Source organism: Vulpes vulpes, chromosome 14 (assembly GCF_048418805.1).
Source record: "Vulpes vulpes isolate BD-2025 chromosome 14, VulVul3, whole genome shotgun sequence".
Lineage (NCBI taxonomy): Eukaryota > Metazoa > Chordata > Mammalia > Carnivora > Canidae > Vulpes > Vulpes vulpes.
In genome coordinates this window covers 102,207,763-102,231,014 of record NC_132793.1, presented here as the reverse complement: position 1 = coordinate 102,231,014, position 23,252 = coordinate 102,207,763, and the positions used below count along the sequence as shown (strand labels likewise).

General features: G+C 49.3%; 1 protein-coding gene across 5 annotated transcripts in view; it reads right to left on the bottom strand.

Moving 5' to 3' along the window:
* Positions 1 to 340: 340 nt before the first annotated feature.
* SLC28A1 (solute carrier family 28 member 1) overlaps positions 341 to 23,252 on the bottom strand; it is a 59,070-nt gene continuing 36,158 nt past the window's right edge. For 3 of the 5 annotated variants that reach the window (XM_026000552.2, XM_072737357.1, XM_026000568.2), the window contains 7 exons: positions 18,063 to 18,193; positions 16,519 to 16,687; positions 16,206 to 16,403; positions 12,507 to 12,588; positions 11,691 to 11,789; positions 11,459 to 11,570; positions 10,584 to 11,207 (listed from right to left, as the gene is read on the bottom strand). In XM_026000552.2, coding sequence (XP_025856337.1) covers positions 11,135 to 11,207; positions 11,459 to 11,570; positions 11,691 to 11,789; positions 12,507 to 12,588; positions 16,206 to 16,403; positions 16,519 to 16,687; positions 18,063 to 18,193 — 864 coding nt within the window. In that variant the 3' untranslated portion in view covers positions 10,584 to 11,134. Of the gene's footprint in view, positions 479 to 10,583; positions 11,208 to 11,458; positions 11,571 to 11,690; positions 11,790 to 12,506; positions 12,589 to 16,205; positions 16,404 to 16,518; positions 16,688 to 18,062; positions 18,194 to 23,252 lie in introns of those variants that run through there. The other 2 variants (XM_072737359.1, XM_072737358.1) reach the window with 2 other exon arrangements.

Sequence of the window (23,252 nt, the reverse complement as noted above, 5' to 3'; positions counted from 1 at the left end):
GGGCACTGACCCCAGAGGATCAATCATACCCTTGGAGATGTGCCCCTTTATTGTCAACTAGCTGTTAGGGAAGCAAGCTGCCATGTGAATCCATGACTTTCTGACAGCCACCATCCCAGCCTTAGGGAGAAACCAATCCAGCAGAAAGAGGTCACCATGCAGCAAGACACAAACTCAATGAGAAGCAGGGATGAGAGGTAAACCGAGAGTGCTGGTGGCAGGAAGTCCCAGGGCCCAGTGCCCACACCTGTCTGCCTGCACCTTTCTGGTGACAGAGCCCATTCCTTCTATTGGTTTTCTGTCACTTGCAACCGCAAGAATTCTGAGTCATATATAACTCTGATTCATATTTTTTTTATTAGAAAGATAAATTGTTCATAAACCTCCATACTTCACTGATACAAGGAAACAATGTCATGACTCTGACACACCTTACGATGGATAAGAGCGTAGAGAGCTTACAGGATGGTACTGTCATCTGTTGAAAAAAAAAATCTGTGTATAAGTAGGCTCCTGTAGTTCAAATCCATGTTGTGCAAGGGTCAACTCTGATATATAAATATATATATCTTGGGACGCCTGGGTGACTCAGGGGTTGAGCATCTGCCTTTGGCTCAGGGTGTGATCCTGCGGTCCTGGGATCAAGTCCTACATTGGGCTCCCTGCAGGGAGTCTGCTTCTCCCTCTACCTCTGTCTCTGCCTCTCTCTCTCTCTGTGTCTTTCATGAACAAATAAAATCTTAAATATATGTGTGTGTGTGTGTGTGTCTCAAGTCACTATATTGTATACCTTAAACTTATACAATATTATATGTCAATTATATCTCAATAAAACTGGGGGAAAATTGCAAAGTAATTTTGATACATTAAAAAAAAAAAGGCAAGAGCTGCCCGCCACCTTGAGCTTCCTGAACACTCTTTACAGCTCCAGTAGCTGAACATAATTCAGTGAGCAAGGAAACTCTTGCCCTTTTCAGGCTTTCTCACCTCTGGGCTCTGTCCTAACAGGATGACCCTGGGCCCAACCTGCAGCTTGGCCACCCTGCACTCAGGGCTGCTGTCCAGAACAGCACTGTCCCCTCCCTCCGCTCCCCCATCCCAGGCTCAGACAAAGAAGATTTGAGGAGATTAGACAGGCGTGCCCTCAGGGCACTGCCCAGAAAAGATCCCTTGAAAGCCCTGAGCTTTGATACAGTTCATTTCTTCTCTAATAGAGGCATTGGCTTTGGGGGAAAAAAAGTTTGGTTAGAATATAAACAACCAATGTCTCTAAAAGTAGAAAAGAATCTTATTCAGAAGCTAAGCTTCAGAAGATAAAAGCAATCTTTAGTTTATAAAGTGAGTTTCCCATCCCATCCCTAAGTGACTTTTCTCTTTTTAATGGAAAGAAAAACAGAAAGGGTTTCCTTGGGGAAAACTGTGTCCTTGGTCAGCTGGAGCCCAAAGGCAGGAGCAGCCTCCTGTTAGAGCCCCCGGCTCACTCAGCTTGCTTCCGGGCCTCAGGGCAGGCAGTAGGGCCCCCCCACCACGTGTTTCCTGACACCCAGCAGAGTTTTTGACATTCTGTGTGCAGTCCGGGGAGCAGCTGTGACCTGTGCCTGTTCCCTGTCTCACTTCCAGGTGAGACACCTGTGCCACCTTGAAAAGATATGGAAAGCGTCTGTCCCAAAAGAAGGCAGAGAGCAACATAAGCCTGCAGAAGGAGGTGGGATCTGTTCCGCAGTCTTTATGGGATGACCTCCGCCTTTTTCTTTTTTATGCTGTGAATATAATTTATAATGTGTGGCATGTGAACGGTGTTGTGGAGCTGGCTGGAGATGGGAAGAATGTCCTTCTAGCTCCATCATGCTGTTCTCCAAGAGGAGGGGATCAAGATCCATCTGGGCAGAGGCTGCATTTCAGCTGGAGCCACATTTACCGGTGGGCCAGGCCGTGAAACTCGGACAGGTTCCATGCGGCTCATCAGCCTCTTTCCTCTTTCCTGTTTCTGTGGGCCTGAGATGTGTTGATGCGACCCTATCTTGCTCCTTCCCTCCTTCTTTCTCTGGCTGGTGCTTTCTTGCCCTGAAGCTGTGAAAATTAACAGAGGGAGACCTCAGGAGAACAATGGAGTCAGGGGGTGGGCAGGGGGAGCTCTCATGCAAATCCAACAGCAAGAGAGGTACCTTGCTCACCTTGCACCTGGTTACTACTTTGTTGCTGCCCCAGCAGGAGGAAGAAAGGCTCTCCTCATCCTCCAGCCACAGCTCAGTCAATGACAAGCCTCCATACATCCACATCCCAGTCTACGCTGATGGACTTTGGTGTTTCAGCAGCCTTTCCTCTATAAAAGAACCTACTACCTTTGTTCTTGCTGGTCCCGGATTGCAATTCTCTGCTCCTCTCAAATAAACCCATCTTCTGCTGGTAAAATAACTGGTGGTTTTATTTATAAGGTTGACAAAGCTAATTTGGAAAATTTTGCAGCTTGGCCACGTGGCTCTCTCTCCAGTTCCCTCTCACGTGTATTAGGACTCTCCTTCTTCTAAGTCTTGGTGGCAGGTGGGTGGTACAAATTTCCAAATCTGGAGATTTGGACTTTGTCGGAGGGAGCAGTCCTATTTGGGCTCCAGTGGAATGCACCAGCTCCAAATTGCCAAAGAATCAGGAATGCTGGGGATGATAGGCACCTGGCTAATAATATCTTTTTTCCCATTCATTCATCAGCAACCCCGTGGGGAAGAGGCAAACTTGCTCTTTCTTCCCGCCTGCTTTGTTCTTCTTGTCCATTGGTAGGGTGTGTGTAATGAAGACACCAGGTGATGATGTAAACAAGAGAAACATCATTCTTGGGCCACAGGGGGTCTGCACTGTCATGGCAGCCCCGTTCTACAAGGACACCAGAGGCCCATACGCTTTCTAACCTGTGGCTGCCCCATCTTTAAGGATTGGAATTCGTCTCCATCTAAGTGGGCTCATCTTCCCATCTGTATTCCAAATGCTGTGGAGCAAAACTGAAACACACTGGGGACATGGAAGATGAGCCCCTTCATCTAAGGCAGGGGTCAGCCAACTATAGACTTTGGGCTGACCAACTCTTTGTAAGCCCAGTTTGATCCAAGCATAGCCACTCTCATTTGCTCATTGCCTAATGGCTGCTTTCAAACTACAAGGACAGAGTTGAGTAGTTGCAAGAGAGATTCTATGGACCACAAAACCTAAAATATTTACTCTCTGGCCCTTTCAGAAAAAGTCTTCTGACCCTTTTCCTAACACACGATCCAGAGGCTGCCTACTTGACTCACATGCAGTTGACTAGATCCTAGTCCTGTGGCCACACCTAGTTGCAAGCGAAGCTCAGAAATGTAGTCTTTATGCTAGCTGTCCATTTGCCCAGCTAGACCTTTAGTGATTTTTAAAGGAAAAAGTGGGGAGAAGAACTATGGGATGACCACCAGCTATATTGCATATGCTGGGTCATGTGTCCTTTGGTCAGATCTTGGTGCCTCTTATTTTAATATTCTGAGCTTATAAACCGGGTTCCTGCTACTCATTCATGTTTGTGTTTGTTTCTTTTGTTATCCGTCTCCCTTTCTCATTGGGACATCTCCTGCGGCAGAACCAGAGTTCCATTCAAGAGCCGACTTTCCTCTCAGAATCTTCTTCCAGAACGCCTTTATCTCCAAGTGTGGACTGAGTGCCTGGCCATGCCAGCCCCCACTTCACATCACAAAGTCTCTGCTGCCATGGTTCCTCCCACTTCACCATTCCACATATTTGTCAGAACTTGGTCCAAAGCAGCAATTTCTGGGGCACCTGGCTGGTGCTGGCTCAGTCAGCAGAGCCCACAACTCTTGATCTGGGTTATAAGTTCAAGCCTCATATTGGGTGCAGAGATCACTTAAAAATAAAAATCTGGGGACTCCTGGGTGGCTCAGTGGTTGAGCATCTGCCTTTGTGATCCTGGGGTCCTGGGATCAAGTCCTGCATCGGGCTCCCTGCAGTGAGCCTAATTCTCCCTCTGCCTATGTCTCTGCCTCTCTTTGTGTGTCTCTCGTGAATAAATAAAATTTTAAAATAAATAAAAATAAAAACCTTAAAAAAAAGCAACAATTCCCTTTACCTCTGGGGATGGAAATCACCCTCCAGGCAAGTTATAAACTTGTTGTACCCTTGATGGTAGGCAAGTAGGAGTCCTAACAGATGTCCCAAGAGATCAGATCCCACCCACCCCATTCCTAGCCTATCTCTGGTCCCATCTGTGCTCTGGGACAGGACTTTCTCCTTTTCTCTCCCTCCTGACATTTCACCCTCAACACACAAAAGCCCTCAGCTTGGAGTGTTTCTGAAGCAGGCATGTAGATTCTTAACACTCTCCTCATAGGTCCGCCTCTTTTAAATATGCTCGCTAGGCTACATCCAATCTCTAATCCCATCACATCATCTTGGTTACACCCATGAGATCACATTTATCACCCGGTGTTCTGGCTTCAATATGAAACTTGCTCTTGACTCACACACTGTCTGCATATGAAGGTAGAACAGCTAAGAATCAGGTCTGGGGCAAATTTGTGTGCAAGGTCAGAAACAAATAAAAGGACTAAAGGTCCCAGCTCAGAAAAGGGAAGCCTGGATGCTTGCCATCTTCAAACAGTTGAAGACCTGACATATGGAAAAGGGATTAGAACACGTCTATAAGGTTTTTATAAGATTTGACTTTTTAAAGCCTGTAAACAAGTATTCCTTTGGTAAATAAATCTAAAATTAAACAAATAAACAACCAACTAACCAACAATAAAGAGATATCCATGAGATGGGATTTGTTCTGAATGGCCCAGAATGGCAAAACTGGGATCAAAGGGAAATACTTTTTGATGCAAAATCAAAAAGGGCCTTGTAAGAAGTGGAGCTGTCCAAATGGGTTGCTCGGACAGGTAGTGAGAGTCTGGTTTTGATGGTATCCAAGCAATAATAACCACTTGACTCCAAGCAGAATGAGGAGCTTAGCAAAGTGGCTGTCCTCCTGGGCAGTATCCTTTTTGATGACAAAGTAAAAGGAACCCTCTCACATTAGCTCAGGTTAGAGGGCACTTTTGTAAAGAATTCAGCTCTCATCAACTATGAGGCAGAGCTGAGCAACTAGGCTCCAAGAGGTACAGGAATGAGATCAGCTCAGAGCCAGCCCCACTGTGGTGACTCAGCTCCTAGTTCTGTTTCTAGATTTTTTTTTTTTAGTTCAAATTATTTCCTGGGAATCTGAAGGGTCATTGGCAAGACTATGGGTTTGGCTTCCCCCTGAGTCCGGTGTCCAGTCCTGGTTCAATCAGAGGTGGTCACAAGAGTGGAGTCTCATGATTTGAACATAAAACCATGGTGACAGAGACCATTCATGCACAGGGTGTAAAAATTCTCAGAAAAGTTGGGAAGGCAGACAGCCTCAAAGTGATCTTTAGGGTTCTGTCCAAACTCAGCATTCACAGATTCTGAGTCAAAAGTAATTCCAAGAAGATGATGTTCTTTATGTAGACTGTAAAGAGGGTGGGACTAATTCATCTTCAGCCAGAGCCATGAGCCGCAACCACAGTGAGGGGGGTGGCAGAGGTGACAGCAGGGCCTCGGGGAGAAGCGGTGGAAAAGGAAGAAATGCCCCTGGTCACCTCAGTGACTTGGGTGGGCTGCCTGCTGGGATATGTATCATCCAGATTAGAGCTGCCCGCAGGCTGAATTACAAGTCACCTTGTACTTGTGTCAATGCTGTCCTTAAAAGAAACCTATAAATGTTTAGAATGGTTTTAGGTGGATAGAGGCTGCACAAACAGTATAGAACCCCCATGTAACCGGTCCCCAGTTTCCCTCTTTCATTACTACAGTACATGGTTACAACTCATGAGCTGAGATTGATGTGTTTTTATCTAAACTCTGTACTCGATTTGGATTTCATTAGTTTTTCTCTAATGTCATTTTTCTGCTCTAGGATTCCATCCAAGACACCTGTATTTGTTTCTTGGTGCTGCCACAACAAATCACTGCAAACCTGGTAGCTTAAAACAACAGCAATGTATTCTCATGGTTCTGGAGGCCAGAAGTCCTAAATCTGTAGGGTGTGAGTACTCTGAAGGCTCCAAGGAAGAATCCTCACTGCTTTTTCTAGCTTCTGGTGGCTCAAGGTCATAGGTCATCCTTAGCTGGTCATCATGGTGGGGGTTGTGTCTTAGTGTGATGACCCCAATCTCCACCTGCATCTTCACAAGGACTTCTTGGTGTATTTCAAATTTCCCTCTCCTTTCTCTTATAAAGACACCAGTCATTGGATTTAGGGCCCATCCTAAATTCAGGATGATCTCCTCTTGAGATCTTTTCATTATACCTGTAAGACCCTATTTCCACTAGGGTCACATTCACAGGTTCTGGAAGTTGGGACTTGGACATATCTTTTGGTGGGGGGACATGATTTACCCACTACAATTCCACATTACACTGAGTCATCATGTCTCCTTAGGCTTCTTGGGACTGTGGCAGTTTCTCGGACTTTCCTTGCTTCTCATGACCCTGACAGCTTTGAGGATTACTGATCAGGTGTTCTGTAGACTGTTTCTCAATTTGAGTTTGTCTGATGTCTTTCTCATGGTTAGACAGGGGTTCTGGGCCTTGGGGAGAAAGACCACAGACATGAAATGTTCCCAACATGTCAAGGGCATATGTTATCACCTGGATTTGTCACTGATGATGTTAACCATGATCACCTGGCTAAGGAAGCATTTACCAGGTTTCTCTAGAGCAAAGTTACTTTCTTACTCCCCTTATTTCCATACTCTTTGGAAGCAAGTCACTAAGCATAGCCCACACTTAAGGGGTAAGAAGCCCTGCTCCACCTCTTGAAGGGAGTATTTGTATAAATTATTTGAAATTCTTCTACTGTCCATGCAATTTTTCTCTTGTATGAAAGACAGGTGTCCTGGATTCCAACCAGAGTCCTGCTGCTTTTTCCCCACATCTCCTTGGAGGAGTTGACATGCAGGACAGATCATCTGAGTAGATAATTCCCTGGCAAGCTTTCATTAACAGAAAATACTAGAGGACAATGTTATTCAGAGTGTGGCTCACATGTGTTCCTCAGTCTGTAATCATGTAACAGATGCTGAAAGTGGCATAGAAGCTTCATAGCAATTTGACAGAGTAATTGTATGTTTGCTGAAGCTAACAATAAAGAACCAGGGTGTGGATGTCATATGCCTTTAATTTGATGATTTTCCTAGTAGGTAACTTTTAGTGTCTTTTACACAAGATTAGTCCAGGATGGATTGGGTGAGATGGTCTCCAGCAGAGTGTGGGCTCTGGTGCTCTGGGCTGCTCCCTTCTCACTCACATCTGCTTGCTCCCCAGATGTGAGGCAGAGGCCAGGGCCCACCACTGGCCCACTGTCCAGATCTTACGCCACTGACCTCATGGTGTGACCTCTCCCTGTGGAGCATACTGTTCCTTCCTGCCCCCCTAGCCCCCAGGCCGGACAGCCCCTCTGTGGCCCCCCAGGGATAGCATTTCCCTGTCTGCTCAGCCCCACCTGTCCCATCTGGGAGAGGTCTGCTCTCACCATGCTCTGGGCCTCAGACCTTTCCATGACTGAAGCCCATTCAATTCCTTTTGCTGGTGGTCAGGCACATGCAGGGAGCAGCAGGAGGACAGGAGGGTTTCCAATACAAACTTCTTTTCTTTTTTTTCCCCAGTGTAGACTTCTGGTGACATCTCCAAATTAGGTCATTCATATAGTCATGTTAGCTGAAACAAGTTCATGAGGAGAGCCCCCCACCAGGACTTAGTTTAAAATAATAAGTATATCTTACATGTTGATTGTTCTTACACTCAATACAGTAGAGCACAGATTCTACATATTTCAAGAAACCTAATGCATAAAAACATGCAATCACAGTGCAATTTTTGATATTAATAAAAATGGCTTCTTATTCAATATGGGCTTTACTTGAAAATAAATCCTGTCATTAATCTTGTGAAGAACCCAATATTGTAGTATATTCTGTTAAAATATGACAATATAAATCACAATCTGTGTAATCCTATTCTGGCATATTTTCACTTTCTAATATACTAAGAGCCAAGAAAAATGCCATTGGCCAGGCCACCTATGGACGCCCAAGAAGCTCTGCTGAAGATCTTTTCCCCTTCCCTCCTCTCAATGTCATGTTACTGGGAGCCACCTTCTGTCTCTGGTGGGGCCTCCCTTCCCAGCTAACCTCTTCTTGAAGGTAGATTCAAGTTCTTTAGCTCATCAGATTTGAGTTCACTGATATTCCCTTGTCTAGCTCAGAATCTGGCACATAGTAGGTGTTATAGAATGAACTGTATCCCCCCCACCCCAAATTTATGTTGAAGCTGTCACCTCAAACGTATTTGCATATGGGGCCTCTGGGATGTAAGTAGAGTTACATGAGGTCATGAGGGTGGCATTCCCATGATGGGATTAGTGCCCTTATAAGAAGGAACACCAGAGAGCTCTCTGTCTCTCTCTCTCTGCCACATGAGGACACACTGACTGTGGCCATTTACAAGCTAGGAAGAGAGACATCACTAGAAATGGATCATGCTGGCACTCTGATCTTGAGTTTCTGGCCTCCAAAACTATGACAAAATCAATTTCCGTTGCTTAAGCCACCCAGTCTGTGGTATTTCGTTATGCAGCCCAAGCTGACTAATACTGCAGGTGCTCCATTTATATTCCTTAACTGAATAAATAAGCAGTGCATAATCCTGGAGTGGACAGATCACAGATACAGGCCTCATTCTTGGAAAGGATCCTTCCCTATTTCAACACCCTTAATTTCCAGAGTCTTTTACAAAAACCCTAGCCCTTCCCAGGCCAGGGACATAAAATCAATGGCAGTTTGGGTTCTTAGTGTCTATTTCTTAGCACAAGGACAGCAAATAATTCTCTCCTGAAAAGGCACCCTGGATCACTTGGTGGTGAGCTCACCCAGCACCACACTGATGGGGATTCTGAATGCTTTTCCAGATCTAGTGTGGGGAGCTGTGATTGATTAGCAATGTCTGTCATGGCCATGGAAGGGGCAAGTACAGGTTTCTGTGCCAGTCCTGACTTAGGATCCAGTTGAGCACGGGCATCTGGCCCCAGCATCGGTGACTTCTCTGAGCAGTATATGTCTGCAATCCCACCCTCAAAGGGCTCCCAACTTCTGCAGGTGCCCAATGAGGAGGAAGGAGCAGAGGGGTGGAGGGAAGGTCAATGACCAAAGAGAACTTAATCTGTGCCTGCACCCCGATCAGAGCAGAGAGCATGTGTGTGGGTCCTCAGGGTGCAGCACACACAATGGCACTGGCAGCTCTAAGAGAGCTTGCAGTTCACTTTCACCAGCATGTATTCATCACCTTTCATGGGTCCAGCCCTGTGCTGACTCTCACAGGTGGAGATAGAATCACTGGGAACCCCATGGCCTAGGAGCTTACAATCTTCTGGGATGAGCGTGCAGGAAGTCCATGGAAGGAGGGTCTCAGTCCAGGTGTGTGTGTGTGTGGGTGCTCAGGTAGCAACAGGACCCAATGGACAGGCAGGAAAGGGCCTGAGGTCTGCCACATGGAGACAGTGGTGCAGCCCACATCAGAGGGTGGCCTGAGACAGTTTGGGGGAGCTGGCACAGGGTAAGTGCTGCAGAGAGCAGGGCAAGAGCCTAGCTGTGGGGTGTAGGGGGTCAAGCCAAGACTCCAGTCTACAGAACAAAAGGAAAGAACTCAGGACCCGAGGAGAGCCTGTGGGGGTCCCAAGGAGCAAGGCCAGTGCCCAGGGAAATCAAACTCTATGACAGAGCAGAGTGACTGCTGACCAGCCTCAGCCCAGGGCTGGCTGCAGCTGGGAAGCCTGAGGTGACACAGGTGAGTGAGGGAGCAGTGGCTCGGTGGCCACAGGGACAGGTACATCACAAGTCACTCAGCCAAAGCCCCTCAGGAAGTGAGAATGAGGGAGGAGCAGCACAGGCAAAAGAGAGAGAGGGACAGGGCATGCCGGATGACAGGGACACCAGGAATGAAGGCTCAGAGGCAGGTAAAAATCAGAAGCCTGGCCCAGCAGAAGAGCAGGTGTGCACCAGTGCACCAGGGAGAAACAGCAGGGGGAGGAGGTCAGGGCAAGTCACCCAACCAAGTTCCTTGAATGCAGGCAGCCTAGCCAAGAGTTAAACAAAGCTTGTGAAGCTGCATGACCTGGGTTCAAATCTTGCCTCTTCCTCTTCCTAGTTGTATTACTTTGGGCAAGTTACTTAACTTCTCTGGGCCTCTGATTCCTCAGCCAGGGATAATAATAGTACCTGACTTCATAAGGTTGTTGTCAAGGTTGATTAGAATGTACAAAGTACCCAGAACAGTGCCTGGCACGCAGTGCTATGTAGAGAGTCGTGAGAGTTACAGTTATGGAGTTGGAACATTAATCAGTATCTCCCAAATTGTGTTCCACGGGGTCCTCAACTAAGAGAAGCTCCCATCAAAAAGGTTCTTATGGTGGGATAAATTTGGAAAATGTCTCCTGTAATCTCTGAATCAAGATTTGAGGAGCCCATAGTAAAACAAAAACAACCACAAAAGCAAAGCCCTTCTAAGTTTATTTAGCCCGTGTTTTCCAAGCCTGGTGAGTCATGGAATCTTCCAAACACCTTGTGGAGACAGTGTTCCATGGGATACCAGTTTGGGAAGTGCGGTGGGCAAAGGCAGCAGGGGAACCTCCAAAGAGGGTTCCCAGGAGAACCCATCTGACCAGGGCAAGCCAGGGCAAGATTCAAGTGCCAGCAGAAGGGGGAGGCAGCTGCAAAGCCCAGGGAGAGGGACCCCATAACTGGAGGGAAGGGTGCATAGGAGAGACGCACAGCGGGGAGACAGAGAAGACCAGGGTGCTGTGGGGATGTGGAGGGGAGAGAAGAAGAGGCTGAGGTGGCCCCGAGAATTCATATTTCCAGAAGGAGCAGGAAGGGGGCAAGGATTGAGGGGCATCCCTCACTTCTCACCTGCCCGCTCACCCCATCACTCCTTTCCAACTGTGTGACCGAGGGGAGTCTAAGTCCCGTGGCTTCCCCCAGGACAGGCCTGGAGAGAGAAAGGTGGGGACGGCCCCCAGAAGGCCGAAGACGGGCTGTCCCCGCTATGCACAGATCGTGTGGTTGTAAAATCGACAGCAGATGTCCAGAGCCCCTGGGCTGACCTCTGGGCTGGTGCTGAAAGGAAGCGAAGGTGGTCTGGGCTCCCGGCCCCGGCTCTGCTGGCCACTGAGGGCTGTGCAGCCCTGGGAACCTTGCTCCGGGACTCCGATCCGCCCTCCTCCCCACGTCTGGTCGTCCAGCCCCGTGTCAGCCACAGCCGTAACACATCTAGCCCTTGCCTCGGAGCCAGAGGCAGCTGTGGGGCACTTAGGCCTTCCGCACACCGTCACTGTCAGGGCCCCAGAGCCCCCCAGCCCGGGCCTCACCTCTGGAAGGCCTGGCGGCAGCACTGATACACCTCAAAGCTGCTGTTACTGAGGGTCTCGTTCAGGAGGGTCCTGCAATCAGCTGCAATCCCCCGGGGCACATAGAGGATCCCTGTGCACGGAAGCCAGCAGTGGCAAGGTCCGTCCCCCCTACTCCCCACCCCCAGGAACTTCCAGAGGGGTCAGAGCCCTGGTTTCCGGCCCTGGATGGAGCTAGAAAATCAGGACTCACCTGCCACGCAGGCATTCACCAGGGACACACAGGTCCCCGTGCAGAGTGCCCGGAGCACTATTTGGGAGAAGTCGCTCTTCCGTTGGGGGGCCATGGAGGCTGCAAGAGGACAAGGTGCTGAAGGCCAGGAAGCCATCTGTCCTTCTGCCCAAACTCTGCACCCCTGGGTGCATCTGCTAACTATCCCCGTCCTCTTCTGGGCAGCGAGAGGGACAGATGGTGTCCTCCTGACTGCTTACTGAGTTTGGGAGTCCTCCTTGGCCTGACCTGGGCCCCCAGGGAGTGCCCCACACCTGCTACCAGTGGAGGCAGATGTAGGAAAAGAAGGTGAGTTTGCTGTCGGGCAGACCTGGATTCAACACAGGCTCAGCCGCCAACTAGCAAGTGACTGGGGCCACCACTCCACTTCTCCAAGACTCTTTCTTTCTCTGTGAAATGGGATGGTTACAGCACCAGGCAGGGGGACTGGGAGGGGTGGACATGAGAGCTTGGAACTGTGTGAGGCCCTCCTCCCTAGGCCTTGTAGGGCCACCAGTCCACTGTGGGTATAGGAGCCAGCAGTCCAAGGCCTCAGGGGACAGGCCAGTGCCGCACCTTCCGTCCCTCCCCAGACCCCTAAGCCAAGGTTGGCCTGCAAAGGCCACGATGCTGACTCTGGGCCACCCCCAGCAGCAGAGAAGTCCTTTGTCTGGGAGGGACCTCCTGAGCCATCTTGCTGAGGCCTTGCCCTGGACATACTGGGGAGTGGATCCCAGAAGTTGTTCCAAAGCCAGGCCCCCAACTGCCCAGGATGTTGGGGAGGCCCCCAGGACTCACTCAGGCCTCCCAGCATGATCCCAATGGAACTGAAGTTGGCAAATCCACAGAGGGCGAACGTTGTGAGGATTTCTGCTCTGACCTGAAGATACAGAAGATGAGTGACAAAGTGGGTCATGGGCCCTCTTGCATGGGCGGGGCACCCCCACATCATCCTGGCTCCCTGGCCCTACTTTGACCCACTTCCAGTATGTCTTTGGACACACTTACTTTTGACCCCCCACTCACTCCTCCCCACCCCCCCGCCCCAGGCCTCCTACACCTGAACTAAGTCAGCTTAGCCTGCACCCCTGAGCAACAGCTTCCCTCCCATTGCCTTCAGCCCCCTGACTTTTTTTTTTTTTAGATTTTACTTATTTATTCATGAGAGACACAGAGACCGAGGCAGAGACAGAGGCAGAGGGAGAAGCAGGCTTCCTGCAGGGAGCCCGATGTGGGACTCGATCCCAGGATCCGGGGATCACCCTCTGAGCCAAGGCAGATGCTCAACGACTGAGCTACACAGGCGTCCCCAGCACCAGCCTTTCCCGGTTTGATTCATGCTTGCCCTGCCCTCTGGCATTGGCCCTACTACGCTCTGTGCCCTGGGGGCACTTGGTGAATGGCCCTTCCCAACACGGCAGATCTGAGCCTGTTCCCTTCAGGGCTCTCAGGCATAGCCTCCTGAGGACAGTGAAGAACTGGGAGCCCAGCCAGCTCGGCTCCAGGCGTGTTCCCACCTATGACCAGATTGAGCAAGTCCATAGCCTCTTTCAGTGTTAGTTTCTCCATCTGCAATGTGGGAATAACAGTATCTGCCCAAGGTCACACACTCCAGGTGGAGAACCAGGCAGAGACTAGGTACTTAAGCAAAGTAATTCCCCTTCCCTTGACAATTAAACAGTTGTTTAATTTCCCAGAAAGTGGTGTTAAGAGCCAAATGGAACAATTTGGAATTTAAAAAATGGCTTAGGTCATACCTCACACCGTAAAAAAAAAATCAATCCTAGAGCTTTGAAGCAGATAAATACTGATATTTTAAACATCAAATAATAGAAAATATAGGAAAATAGTAATTATACTGATATGGTAGCATTATTACTCTTATTTTGGAGAGAAGCAAACAGAGGGTCAGAGAGGTTAAGTAATTGAGGAAGTTCACACAGCAAGAAGGTGGCTGTGTCAGAATTGGAATTCAGTTCCGTCTGACCACAAAACTCATGCTTTTCAATATTTTACCATATTGTTCCAGGAATTTAACACTTACCAGATTTCTAGAATGGAGATAACTTTCTAAGATTAGAAATAATAGAAGAAATCACAAAGGAAATGATTTGGTGTAAATCTGTTAAAAGAAAAATCCCCAAATACAAAGTGAAGGGGATTAAAAAAAAAAAAAAAAGTGAAGGGGAAAAAAGACTAGGAAATATATATGCATAAAATATAATAGAAAAAGGTTAACATCTTTATAACATAAAGAGTTTATACAAATGGATGGAAAAATATTAAGGTTTCTGCATCCTGCTTGCTCACCTACAATCACCCTCTATACGGCAGCTCATGTAATCTTAAAACGTCAAATGTCAAATCTTTGGGAACTTTCTATGGCTCTTCAGCCTGTGCCAGTCTCTTCCACAATTACCACCTGCTCTAACTGTGCTTCTTTCAGGTCTCCAAAGAAGTGCTTTTCAACCTCAGGGCCTTTGCACCTGTCTTTTCTTTGTCTGGAATGCTCATCCCAGCTACACCTGGTCCCTTCTCCTCCCTCCAGGTCTTGGCCTAACTGTTATGCCTCAGGGTGCCTTTTCTGACTAGCCTGACCAAGGAAGACTCCTCTGTTTCTTCCTCTTGTTTCCTTTGTAGAACTTAATTCAAATTGTGGTTACTTTTTCTTCCTTCACTTTCTTGTGCTTTTCAGCAGGCCTAAATTTCATGACCCCAGGGACCATGTCTGTCTACTTCGCCTTTCAATTTCTGGTGCCTAGCAGGGTGCCTAGCCGAGTGCCTGGCACCCTAGAGATCTCAAGCAATACTTGCTACAGGAATCAAGTTCTTTAAAAGGATCCTAGAGGAGCATTCCACCCATTATCTCTAGAGGAGCAACTGAGCCTGGGGGTGAGGGCAAGGAATAAGGGGGATATCTGTGCTTTTGATCTCACACAAACTTTTTTTAAAAACTGAAGGCTACATTCCCTTACAATTTAAAGCATAATTTAAAAGAGAAGAAAAAAAATATTTCCCCTTTCAAATACCTAGTAACCCCAGAAAGGCAAATTAAACAACGAGCTAGGGACGCCTGGGTGGCTCAGTGGTTGAGCGTCTGCCTTCAGCTCAGGGCATTATCCCAGAGTCCCAGGATTGAGTCCTGTGTCGGGCTCCCTGCATGGAGCCTGCTTCTCCTCCCTCTGCCTATGTCTCTGCCTCTCTCTCTATCTTGTGAATAAATGAATAAAATCTTTAAAAAAATAAACAACGAGCTATTATTTGCCTGTGAAAGCACAACTTTTTTAAAAGGAGGCTGATCAGTGCTGTTTAGTGTGTGGTGAAATCAGCGCTCACAACACAGCCGGGGGTGATTGCAGTCCCTGCTACCCTTTGGGAAAAGTTAGTGGGATGCATGCAACCACACCAGGATGCATGCCATGTGATTCGGTCATCCCACATCTGGGAAAGCTCCCGAGGAAATGATCCGAGAGGAGGGAGAAGTTCTGTGCGCAGAGCTATTCATTTAGCAGCGTGTAAAATAGCCAAACGATGCAATTAACCCGATGAGCCCAACAGCAAGGGATTGGTTAAATATGTCAGAACTTGTACATCAAAAACAATGTTTCTGTCACTAGGTACGGAGAAAGCTGGCTCTGATACAGGGTGGATGCCTGTGATGACAACTGGAAACTCCGTCTTAAAGAAAGAATGGGAGAAAACGCATAAAACACCCCTAGCTGCTATTTTTGGATGGTGAGGGGACAGGTAATGGTTTTATTCTCAGTGATGCTACGTAGAGCTTTGATGTGTTTAGAAACATTCATCTTACAGAGCTTTTAGAGTTTTGTTTTGTTTTTTTTTAAGAGTGAGAGAGACAGAGCATACATGCTCGCAGGGTGGGGAGGAGCCTAGGGAGACAAAGAATCCCAACCAGACTCCCCGCTGAGCCAGAAGCCCAACACAGGGCTTGATCTCATGACCCTGAGATCATGAACCAAGCAGAAACCAAGAGTCAGACCCTTAACTGATGGAGCCACCCAGGTGCCCCTAATTGTTAGAAATAGATTTTCACAGAAAAAGCCACCTCCTGAGCTGAATGCAGTATACTGGCAGTGAATGTGGTGGGGCCTCCCCATCTTGCTCCCTCTGCTCACTGGATGCTCACACGTGTCGCTCTAAGTGCAGCTGTGGCACGGATCACACTGGTTTCCAGTTAGGAGAGGCAAGGCGCCACGGCCGTCCCAAAGCCACACAGGATGGTGGCCCATCCAAAGCGAGATTGCAGGTCTCCCCAACAAACGAGGCCCTTTCCTTGCTGCTCAGCCTCCTAACAGGGCTTTGGGCAGGAAGCTTCCTAACAAGGCTTCGGTCTGTCTTATCGCCCAGGGCAGTAGGAATGGGGGGCTGGGCACCACCTCGGTGTGTCCCCTGCCTATCTGGGAGCCCAGACAGCAGCCGCCAGGGGGCTCAGGAGCAGCTGCATCAAGCCCCAAGGGAAGGGACTGGGACACTCACAGAGATCCACTGCTTCTTGGGGCCGACCCACTCCTCAGCTCCAGAGAGGCGGCGCTGCTTGTACTGGGAGAGCCCCTGGTAGGCCACGAACTCGTTCAGGAACAGCTTGATTCCCAGCAGCTCAGCCACCACCGGGCAGTCCTCCCAGGCCACACCCATTAAGAAGGCCACAGGCCGCAGGGCGTAGGAGCAGATGAGCTGAGGCACAAGGCAAGGGCAGCTGCTGGGACCAGGGCCGCCCGGGGCTCTGTGGGGTGTCCACCCACCCCACCCCACACACCCCTCAAGGGCTACAGGGGCAGCCCCGCTATACCTGGAAACTGAGCTCCTGGACACCCACCATGGCTCCCAGCCAAGAGAGGGCCGCATTGATGAAGGCCAGCAACGCCAGGAAGGCAATCAGGTTGGCTCCGATGTTGGCCACCAGCTTCACAGAGACAGCAGCTCCACTGCTGGCTGCTTCTAGGAGGTTCTGAGCATCTCTGTTTGGGGGGCCAAGAAGTACCATGATTGGCCTGTCTCCACAAACAGTGGGGCTCCTCATCCCATAGGCTCAGAGAGGACCCTTGAACAAAGTGTTTCAGAGCAGAGGGTCCTTGTTTTCTTTCTGAGACCCAGGGGGAGAAGGGGGCTGGTCCCAGCACTAGGATGAGACCTGGACTGCTGGCGCGCAGCTGTGTCCACACATAGGAGCCACCAGCCACATGTGGCTTCGGAGCACTTGAAAGGTGGCTGGATTGGATGGTGTTGAAGTATTATAAGTATAAACACTGACCAGATTTCAGAGATCGAGTACCAAAAAAAAAAAAAAAAAAAAAAAAAAAGAACATGAAATAGCTCGTTAATAATGTTTTATATTGATTACATGTTGAAATGTTGAAATGATAGTTTGGACACACTGGATTAAAAAATATTTTATTAAAATCAACCTGTTTCTTTTGACTTTTTTAAAAGAACAACTAGCAGGGGCCGCCTGGGTGGCTCAGTCGGTGAAGAGTCTGCCTTTGGCTCAAATTGTGATCCAGGGATCCCAGGTGGAGCCCACATTGGGGGGGGGGGGGTCCTTGCTCAGCAGGGTGCTTGCTTCTCCCTCTGCCCCTCCCCCACCACTCCTCTCGTTCACTTTCTCAAATAAAAAATAAATAAAATCTTTAAAAACACAACTACTAGAAAATGTACAATTATGGATGTGGCTCACATTAGAGCTCTACAGGGCAGTGCTGCTGTAGACCTCCAGGAATTTGTGAGGTTGGGGCTACTCATCACATCCCCAAGCACATTTGTCAAAAGTGGTGCCTTTTCAACATTTCTAACGCTGTAAATGCCGCACAGTGGTTAAGGCTGCGAAGAAGAGGTGTTAGCAGGTGCGTGAGATCCAGGGCGGTGCTGGGTCAGCGGGGGCCTGACACCCTGGTGGTGGGAGCTCAAGGCTCAGGGAACAGGTGGCCCGGAGCCTTCTCAGGACCCTTCCCAGGGCCCACAAAACAGGCTGCATCCCCAACCAGGGTGTCCCCCCTGGTCCCAGACTGGAAATTAAGATGCAGGACAGGAGTCCGAGTGTTTTGTGACTGAAGCCACAAGTGGGGCAGAGAACCAGGAGAGAGCCTGGGGCTGGACAGAGAGAAGCTGCGGGTGCCCCCTGCCTGGGGCTCTGCTCCTGCTTCACCGTCTCCTGCTCCCTCCAGGCCCACCACGGCCTTCCCCTTCCCCACCTCTCTCCCTCCCTCCCTCCCCCTCTGCTCGCCCAGACTCTCCTCCTGCTCTCCCCCAACCTCCCCCTCCGCTTCCTCTCCCCCTCCCCCTTCCCCCTCTCCCCCTCCCCCCTCCCCCCCACAGGCCGCAGCCCGCGGTGCTCACCCGCAGGTCAGTTCCACCCCTTCGGGGCTCCTGAACTTGGACTCCTCTACCTCGGGGTAGACCAGCTTGGAGAGGGCCAGGGCGCAAGGGGCAGCCATGACGGAGGCGGCAATCAGGGAGGCAGCGTCGATCTGCAGGTGGGAACAGGCCTCCTTACCCTCCCCTCGGGAGCCCAGGACAGGGACACCGCGGGAGGGCGGCCCAGGGCAGGGGGCCTGGTGCTCCGCCCCGCGCGGGGTCCTCGGTACCGCGGGGCTGTGTCGCCCTGACCACGGTCAGAATAACCTCAGCGTAAAGGGGCACGGGCTGTGCGCTCGGAACCTCTGTTTCCCTCCAGCACCTTCTGTAAGTGAGCAGAGCAAGCAGTGTTACCCCACGGGGGTGAGTGTGACCTGCCCGAAGTGAAGACAGAGAAGGAATTAGAGTCTTTGGGCTTCAAGGCCAAAGTCCTTCCTTCCCTCCTGGGCTGCCTCTGTCGCCGGTCATCTGGAGGCTGGTCCACCAGCGGCCAAAGGGTTTGTGATGGTTCCAGACAAAGCTCACAAAACAAGGGTTGGGATGGAGCCCAGAGTGACCTAATTTGACCTCATAATATAGGAATGTCTTTCCTCTATAGGATTCCTGCCTTGAACACTTACTGTGACAGGGAGCTCACCACTTCAAGGCAGCCCATCATCACTCTCCTGTGGTCAGAGAGCTCTTAGGAAATCTGCTGCCTAGGACAGCCATCCTCCGGCCCTGGGTCTGTCTCTGGGAGCCATGCTGTAGAAGACCCTCCCAGCAGAGGACACAGCAACCTAGGTGAGCCCCTGGAACTCTTCCTTCCTGAAATTTTTTTAAAGATTTTATTTATTTATTTATTTTTATTTATTTATTTTTATTTATGATAGTCACACACACACAGAGACAGAGAGAGAGAGAGAGAGAGAGAGAGGGGCAGAGACACAGGCAGAGGGAGAAGCAGGCTCCATGCACCGGGAGCCCGACGTGGGATTCGATCCCGGGTCTCCAGGATGGCGCCCTGGGCCAAAGGCAGGCGCTAAACCACTGCACCTCCTAGGGATCCCAAGATTTTATTTATTTTATTTGACAGAGAGAACAAGAGAGCACAAGCAAGTGGAGTAGCAGAGGGGGAGGGAAAAGCAGGCTCCCGGATGAGCGGGGAGCCAACATGGGGCTCCATCCCAGGACCCTGGGATCATGACTTGAGCCAAAGGCAGACGCTTCATGGACTGAGCCACCCAGGCATACCCCCCCTTCCTGAATTTTTATCCTCACTGTGGCCTCAAACCCTTTGCTTCCCTGTTTTCTTCCCCAGAGATAGATGGGATATTTTCCAACACCATCTTATTTATCAAGGGGAAAAATTAGAACCAACCCAAACATTTAACAAGGGAACAGCTAAGCATTGTCACACTGTCATCCAAAATGATGATCACCAAGGCCTTGTGATAACATGGGGGTCTATTCACAAAATTACATATAGAGCACAAACACAATGATAGGGAAGGGGGAGAAAACCCCCTCCAAAACTATGCATGAGAAGACCAGAAAGAAACACACCAAAATGTCAACCAGATGTCTGTCCCTGGATCATGGGACCAGGGTGATTTTCTCTTCTTTCTGCTCTTTGGTGTAATTCTAAATGTCCACAGTACTACGTGTCACTATTATTATAGGCAGAAAAATAAAATAGACTTTTTTCTCCCTAAAGTTTGTAACAAATCAACTATAGTTCTTTAATTTTATCTAAAAAGGGGGAAAAAAAGGAGAGGAGTTAAAACTACATGTTCAGGCTAATAAAAGCAGAGAGCCAAAGAAGCCCGTGGAGGTGCCAGGGACTGATGACGAGGAGCCAGGCCTGGGAGACCCTCTAAGGCTCTGAAACAGTGTGATGTCTGTCCTCCTTCCTGTTCTTTTCAACTTTCTTTGTTTCTTCTCAATGGGGAGTAGACACTCCTAAATATGAGTATCAGCACCAACACCCACCTCCTGCACACCCCATCCCAGATCCTGGGTGGGAGGCTCTGCTCCTTGTGGGAAGAGACCAGCCTCAGGGCTGGTGTCCTCTCTGGATGTTCTGGGCTGGGCTTTGGGACATCACTGGCCTCCTCGGGGCTGCCCAGTCCCCACATGGGACTGTGCCATACCTGGAATCTTGGGCTTTCCTCCTCTGTCAGGCAAGACTCTCCCCCTTCCTCTGCTTTGGAGGTTTGCCAACTTGAGCAGGGAATGCATCCTGCAGTTGTCACATTCCTGAGCACCATCTGAGTGGGCCAGTCATGGCCATAGCCTCAGATGTTCCAGCTGGTCACTTCAGCTTGTAAGGGGCTGAGTTCTGCCCAGGCTGGCCTCCCTGGGGCACTGGGTCAGTCCACACACACCTCCTCACTGCCAGCTACTCCTCAGGCTGTGACACCCCCAGTCCTGCTTACAGGCATACAGTCAGGAATGCCTTCTGTCCCAGTATTGGGACATTGGGCTATTGCTGCTCTACCCAAAGGTGTCCCATGTGGAGAGGGATAGAGGGTATAAGCCCTCCATCAAAAACAATTTTACTGGGGCACCTGGGTGGCTCAGTGGTTGAGCATCTGCCTTTGGCTCAGGTCGTGATCCCAGAGTCCTGGGATGAAGTCCCACATTGTGCTCCCGGCAGGGAGCCTGCTTCTCCCTCTGCCTATGTCTCTCTCTGTGTGTGTCTCTCATGAATAAATAAAAAAATAAAATCTTAAAAAAAAAAACCTTTACGGAAAAAGGAAGAAGAAATCCATACAACTACAAAGCATAAAATGGACCAGTTTCAGAAGGATGGATTTCAGATCCTAATATGTCAGAGAAAGAACTCCCACTTTTTCAACACTGTGCTCTTTCCTCTTACTGCGTTTAATTCTTAAACTGCCATGAGGTGGGCAGTAATTCTGCCCATTTTACAGATGTGGAAACTACGTAGTAGACTCTCGGGTGGCCCTGCTCAGAACCTCACAGACCCTATCCTAGGGGCCCTTGCTCTTGCCCTATTGTTTGAAGAACATCAGTGGCTGATTCCCTCAGTGTGACCCTGCCTAGCCTGTGTTCACAGCTCCTCTCACAAGGGCCCCTGAGCCAAAGGGATGGGTAGAGAGACCAGTTTCTGGGGTTAGTGGAGAGGGCTGGGGCCTGCTTTAGAGTTTTGGGGAACTATGGTGAAAAGGCCGATGTATATGGAGATCACAGTGAAAGAATTCAGTGGATCCCCGAGGCCTCAGAGCAGGGGAGGTCGAGACCAGTGTTGTCCAATACAAATATAATGAGAACCATGTCTATGACTTTAAATTCTCTAGTAGCCAATTAAAAAAGTAAAGAGAAACAGGTGAAATTATTTTTGGTAATGCGTTTTACTTAACATATCCAAAACATTATCTTTCCACTCATGTAATCGATATAAAACTTATTAATGAACTATACCCATTTTCTTCCATACGAAGTCTCATAGCACATCTCATTTCAGACTAGCTATATTTCCAGGGCTCAGTAGCCACACATGGCTAGTGGTCACTGCATCGGACAGTATAGGTCTAGAAGTATCCAGCAGGAGGAGTGCAGGGCAAAGGGAGCCGGTTGAGCAACAAAGAGGAGTGTGCAAGAGGGATCTTTCTGGAATTCAAGGGCTGAGGGCTGAGTCAGAGGTAACAGTGAGGAGCTGCCTGAGGGAGGGAGTAAAAGGAAGGGGAGAGAGTAGGAAGCCGCCCCATTGCCCCCGAGAGCCCTGGGGCTGCTGCAGTGGCAGCCAATAGCCAGGTGGGGGCAGAAGAGAGCTTCTCCGATACCAGATTTAAGGCCAGGGAGGGAAGGAGGGAAGGAAGGTCTTTAGGGTGCTTTTCACCTGGGTGGGCCATGGGGGGGCCATGGGGACTGGTGCTTCGTACCAGAGCCTGTGCATGGAGATCTGGTGGCTTCTGCACATTCTGTTGAGCTAAAGGGAAGTGGGCACCCAGGTCCCTTCAGGGGAGGCCTGACTACCTGGCCTGGCTGGGCCTGGACTCTGGCATGAGACAAGAAGGAAAGGAAGCTAAGTTGCAAGGCAAATTGTGGAATAGGGAGAGTTCGCCCAGGATTTGATTTGATATTTTATTTTATTTTATTTTATTTTATTTTATTTTATTTTATTTTATTTTATTTTTTACTATTTTTTTTCTCCCAGGATTTTAGTCTTAAGTAATGGTACCAAGGCTTATGCAGTGGAGTGAATACCATTCTTTAACCTGGCTGTGGAGGGGCACCTGGGTGGCTCAGTGGTTGAGTATCTGCCTTGGGCTCAGGTCATGATCCTGGGGATCCTAAGATCAAGTCCCACATTGGGGTCCCTGCAGAGAACCTGCTTCTCCCTCTGTGTATGTCCCTGCCTTTCTCTCTGTGTTTTGAATGAATGAATGAATGAATAAAATCTTTTAAAAAATAAAAAAATAAACTGAGCAACCCAGAGCAATGTCAAGACATGTAAAGGTGCTAAGTCCCAACAACACTATGGGACCTCTTCCCCCAACACACCACCATGAAAAAAGTTTCAGGAACAGAGTTTTGAGTTTCCGTTTTTGAAATATCAAATTCCTTCCAAAATCAATTTGGGGTGGGGGGGGCTGAGGCGGGGCACCAGCCCTGATGGGCTCTCTCCATGCCTTCGTGGTATAAGTGGGAACCAGACAATCTCTAAAATTCTGGTTGGGGGAATGCCAAGTGGAGAAGACCGAGAGCAGGAGGGGCCTTTTGGAAAAGTCACACAGCATCCACTCTGCTGGGGGCTGAGCAGCTCTGTATGTATCTGCAGCTGAGCTTAGCTGTGTGACCCCTGTGCCGAAGGAAGAAGGGACTTAGGGCAGGTTGGCTCAACCCCTTGCCCACTCCTGAGAACAGAAGTGAAAAAGACAGGTAGGATTTGGGACCAGAGGAGGGGACAGTTATTCTAGCATCACTCCCCCCTACGCACACACAGGTGCGTGCACGCACATACACACACACACACACACACACACACACACACACACAGAGCATCCCTCAGGAGACCCTGCACAGTGGAAGACAGTCCTCATTCTCCATCTGACCAAGGAGGCCCACCTCACTCTAGAGGGTGAGTGATGGTGCATGATATGGATGTCACTTAGGTTGTTGCTCTTTCTTTCCTTTTTTGTTTGTTATTGCAAATAATGTTGGAAT